We start from the raw sequence: 4457 nt of genomic DNA on the forward strand, positions 1-4457 counted from the left end.
CTCATGCTACCGTGAGCGGGACGGATTTTTGTTTTTTGCAAAATATATAGCAGGAGTTATTCATCTTGAAAAATTAAAAACTCCAGCAAAATAATGATGAACAGTATTTCTTTTATAAATAGTGAAAATAAATAGTGGGATTTTTTGTATGGGGTTCAAAACTGCCACAATTGCTTTGCAAACACACATAAATCTCTCACGTGAGAGACCTATGAAGGTCATGTACCCTATACGACGCCGTAAGATCCCTTCCAACGAAGATGGAACATTCAAATCTTCATTCGTGTAATCAGGATGTAGCTTCAGCCTTGAAAATGTGGCAATTAATAAACTTAGCGAAGTAACAGCAGTCATGTGAGTTTTGCACCATGAATTTATAATAATGGAAAATCAAAACTTACACTCGGTATCTAAATCTAAAACTGTTCTCTTTCAACAATTGGATCTGTGGCGCAATGGTAGCGCGTCTGACTCCAGATCAGAAGGTTGCGTGTTCGATTCACGTCAGGTTCAATTTATGTTATTTTGCTTTTGGACATAATTTTCTTTATTTTTCCTTCCTTCCAAACTTCCTCCATTATCATAAAAATCTGATTTTTTTTTTCCTCCCTTGAGAATAGAAAGAGCCCAAGGGCGAAGCCCAATACTTGTACAGCTAATTGACTCGTTATTACTTTTTTGGAAAAGTAGTAATTAATACCTTTTGAACTCATTGTTATTAAAATTTTAAAAACTGGTTCATAATTATATTTAAGATTATAATTATATTTTCAAAAATTATTTATAATATTTTAAAAAAATAATATTTGGCCATTATATATTTTTTATATTGGTATAATATTTAAGGTTGTTTCCACCAAAATGCTTCTAGAATTTTTTTTTGTTGCTATTCGCACCGGTTTCGACCCACCACAGGTGGACCACTAATTCGGCTCGTACGTAGAGGCATGTAAAGGCTCCTAGAAATTTATACCATACATTTAAATTATTATGTACTTCCAATAGGCTCCATCCAAAATTTTGATACTCTAATTCTGCAGTTGGGGTTCCCACAAAAACTTTGATGCTTAAGTCATTGACAGTCACATAATTGAGAAATGATAGAGTTAGAATAATGTCTTGAAACTAATTTCTAACAATGTCAAAATTATGTTTTATTTCTTTACAGTAAATTAATAATAATTCTTTTTACTGTTTTATAAGTAATATTTTTTGTTTCAAAATGAAACAAGAAAACAAAACAAATGGACGGCAATTCTCTATTTGGAGTTTTGACGCAATTAGCTAGCACACCAATCACAATCACTTACTCAGATGGGTTGACGAAATTGTATCTTTTTTTTCTTTTTCATTTTCTTAATATTTTTTTTTTCATTTTCTTAATATTAATGAGAGGCGAAATTGTATCTTTTTTGCTTCAACATTGATCGTTAGTTGGTCATACAAATATAAATCGCATCCTCTGACGTGAAATGTAACACACTACAAAACTCCAAAAACACTTCCCCTCTTTTTCATTGCCTTGGTGAGCCCGTTAATCAGTCACAAGTGACAGCTTGGCGGCTCCAATGCTACCACCTAGAAATATCACAACAACCCAACAAATATCAAATGAAAATCAAAACAAATTATGTTACTATTAAAATTCTCTAATGTGACACGTGTACGTCCCAAATTGATTGAGCCCCCACACGTTATTGAAATATGACTAATTAGTTTTGAAAAAATGAAACGAAGTACCTACGTCCAGCAAAGTGGGAAACGTGAAATTTGCATGTGATGATTAACTGAGTCCGTTAGAAAGTTCAGATTGATGTTTCAGTATGCGTCCAAAACTCTCACCTAATTAAAATATACCTCGAATCTTCGTCTCTTTCCTATGAATAATATGCATGCATGTGTTTGTGGCATATATTACTCCACGCCTCTACCTCTTATATATAGATCCCTTCCTTTTCTAGAAATTTGAATTTATAATATATTGACCTAACTTGAATATCATTCCATTGAAATGGCAACCACTAGATTGTTGCGACAATCTATGGTGCCATTTGATCAACTTCCTTCTTCATCTTCTTCTTTTTCTTCTCCGTTTGCGAAATGTGTCCGGTGTCAAAGCACGGCCGGTTTGGGTGGAGATAAGAAGATAACTTCAGCTGATCTGAAAAGATCGGAAAGGAAGGCTGTCGTGACGATGAAGGCATCCATGGTGACCGCCAACCGTTTAACCATATCGAAACCAGTACTGGTTCCTCAAGGATTGTCGGAATTATTAGCTGAAATCATCGCAAGTGTTCGCAATGCTATGCTAGTGATTCTTTTGAGGAATGCCGTCATAAAAAGGAAGGTTAAAAGGAGTTTACATCCACAAATGCTCATTGAAAGGGTACTGTACTTCTACAATATCTCTTTTTCTTTTTCTGATTACCATTAATTAAGTTAATCTAGTTTTAACTCAAATTAATATACTAATTGTAATTAATGTTGCTTCAATTACTTGTACAGGCCATAGTGGATTGCAGATTTTTTACGTTGTTTGCTGTAGCTGGATCTTTACTTGGCTCGGTATTGTGTTTTCTTGAGGGCTGTGTTCTGGTTATTGAGTCATACGCGCATTACTTCCATATGTTGTCTCAACCGTTGGATCAGGGACATCTGGTTCATCTACTCATCGAGGCCATAGGTAATTTTACTCAATTTTAACTAAATTTATTTTTGAAACAATCATGAAACTTCATTCAAGAAACTAAACTAGTATAGTTTTCTGTATTCCTGATTAATTTTTGTTGCGTGCAGATATGTTCCTGGTAGGAACAGCCTTACTCATGTTTGGGGTTGGTTTGTATGTCATGTTTGTGGGATCTTGCAAGGGTACTAGTAAAGAAAAAGAACCTTTTGGACACTTTCAAATTATGAAGGTAACTCATTACAAACTCAATTTTCACTATCATGATATATAGAATCTGTCATAAGTTTCTGAAGCTCTGTGTAGATTAACAACTATTTAACTGTATCAAAATAAATAAAGACCATATTTTATCATATTTTACTAGACTCTTTTTAACTACGGTTTACGTGTTAAATTTTGAACTTGTGTAATAACGCTCCTTCTATGTCCAAAACCGTTATGATGATTTATAATCTAAATGATAAGATGATTTCATTTAATTTCAGTCTGCGCCGCGGTGGGTTGGAATGCAATCAATTGAACAAGCAAAGTCAAAAATTGGGCATGCAGTGATGATGATTCTTCAAGTTGGACTAATAGACAAGTTCAATAATATTCCAATGGTCACAGGCCTTGATCTTGCTTGTTTTGCAGCAGCTTTACTCACATCTTCAGCAACCATTTTTGTCCTCTCTAAGCTTAATCAACACTAATTAATTAATATTCAATTAATAGTTTTCTCTTAAATTTATGTAACAGTACATGGTAGTAGTATTTCTTTTGTAAGCCAAAAGACTATATATTATGTTGTCCTTTTCCCTTTATGATGGGAACTCAATTCATTTATTTTGTATGTAATTTTTTTTTAATTTCTTCTAGAAAATATATACAAGTTAATAGTTCATTTTCTTAATTCCAATACCAATTTCAATTACCTTTATTACTATTATTATTATTATTATTATTATTATTATTATTATTATTATTATTATTATTATTATTATTATTATTATTATATACTTTAGCATAATATTCATTGGCATAAAAGTAGTTTACTATTAACTTTTGAAAGAGATTTGAATTGAAGGTATGCATCCTCCATTTTGCATCATCTTCTTCTCCTTTTCTCTTCATTCCTCTCATAACTCTCTCTCTTTTATTAATTTCATTCTCTCATTATTATATAAATCATTTTCTCTTCTCACTGAAAGTTCTTTTTTTGGTCAAACTCACTGAAAGTTGTAAAGTAAATGCTTTTCCTTCCAATAAAAACTGTACAAACAAATCAGTGGTCCACTAAAAGTACTCTGTTCAGCCCAAAAAGGGTTAAAGGAGATTATGCAGCTACTAGCTGTCAAATTAAAAATCTGACTGTTGTTTCTTTTAAGAAAATCTTGGTCCCTTTTTATACTTGGGTTTGCTATTTGTACCTCTATATATTCTAATATCTCTATATTACTACAAAATAAGTAAATAACATTCGCACATGTTAACTTCCAAAATTCACCCTCACCTTTTTTAGTAGACTTGTAAAAATATATGGTTATTGACAGTAAGTATCAATAAATTTAATATCAATAAATATTTTATATAAAATATTTCTTATAAAATGATTTATTCTAATCTGTTTTATTCTATAATAGATTCTTAGTTATTCTTATTTATTTAATAATTTTAATTAAACTTTAATGTTTATTTTATATTTTAATAAATTTATCCAAGAGCACTTGATTGAGATGTTAAAGATCTTTTTCAGACTAGAGGGTTAGTTTCTGCAGTTGACCCACAG

At 31.7% G+C, this 4457-nt stretch overlaps 1 protein-coding gene and 1 non-coding gene across 2 annotated transcripts; both read left to right on the forward strand.

The window, feature by feature from the left end:
• Positions 1-441: 441 nt before the first annotated feature.
• TRNAW-CCA (transfer RNA tryptophan (anticodon CCA)) lies at positions 442-513 on the forward strand. Its single transcript has one exon. It is a non-coding gene; the product is annotated as a tRNA-Trp (tRNA).
• Positions 514-1943: 1430 nt separating this feature from the next.
• LOC131607322 (uncharacterized) lies at positions 1944-3486 on the forward strand. The gene is made up of 4 exons (XM_058879339.1): positions 1944-2386; positions 2506-2683; positions 2797-2918; positions 3175-3486. Exons 1-4 carry the CDS (start codon positions 2012-2014, stop codon positions 3379-3381), a joined length of 882 nt encoding a protein of 293 aa, XP_058735322.1. The 5' UTR covers positions 1944-2011; the 3' UTR covers positions 3382-3486.
• The last annotated feature ends 971 nt before the right edge of the window (positions 3487-4457 follow it).

This window comes from Vicia villosa, linkage group LG5 (assembly GCF_029867415.1).
Source record: "Vicia villosa cultivar HV-30 ecotype Madison, WI linkage group LG5, Vvil1.0, whole genome shotgun sequence".
NCBI classification, from domain to species: domain Eukaryota; kingdom Viridiplantae; phylum Streptophyta; class Magnoliopsida; order Fabales; family Fabaceae; genus Vicia; species Vicia villosa.

Coding starts and splice junctions, on each gene's coding strand:
- LOC131607322 (XM_058879339.1), top strand. CDS start 2,012: ATGGCAACCACTAGATTGTTGCGACAATCTATGGTGCCATTTGATCAA. Junction 2,387..2,505: donor CACAAATGCTCATTGAAAGG/GTACTGTACTTC, acceptor TTACTTGTACAG/GCCATAGTGGATTGCAGATT. Junction 2,684..2,796: donor TCTACTCATCGAGGCCATAG/GTAATTTTACTC, acceptor TGTTGCGTGCAG/ATATGTTCCTGGTAGGAACA.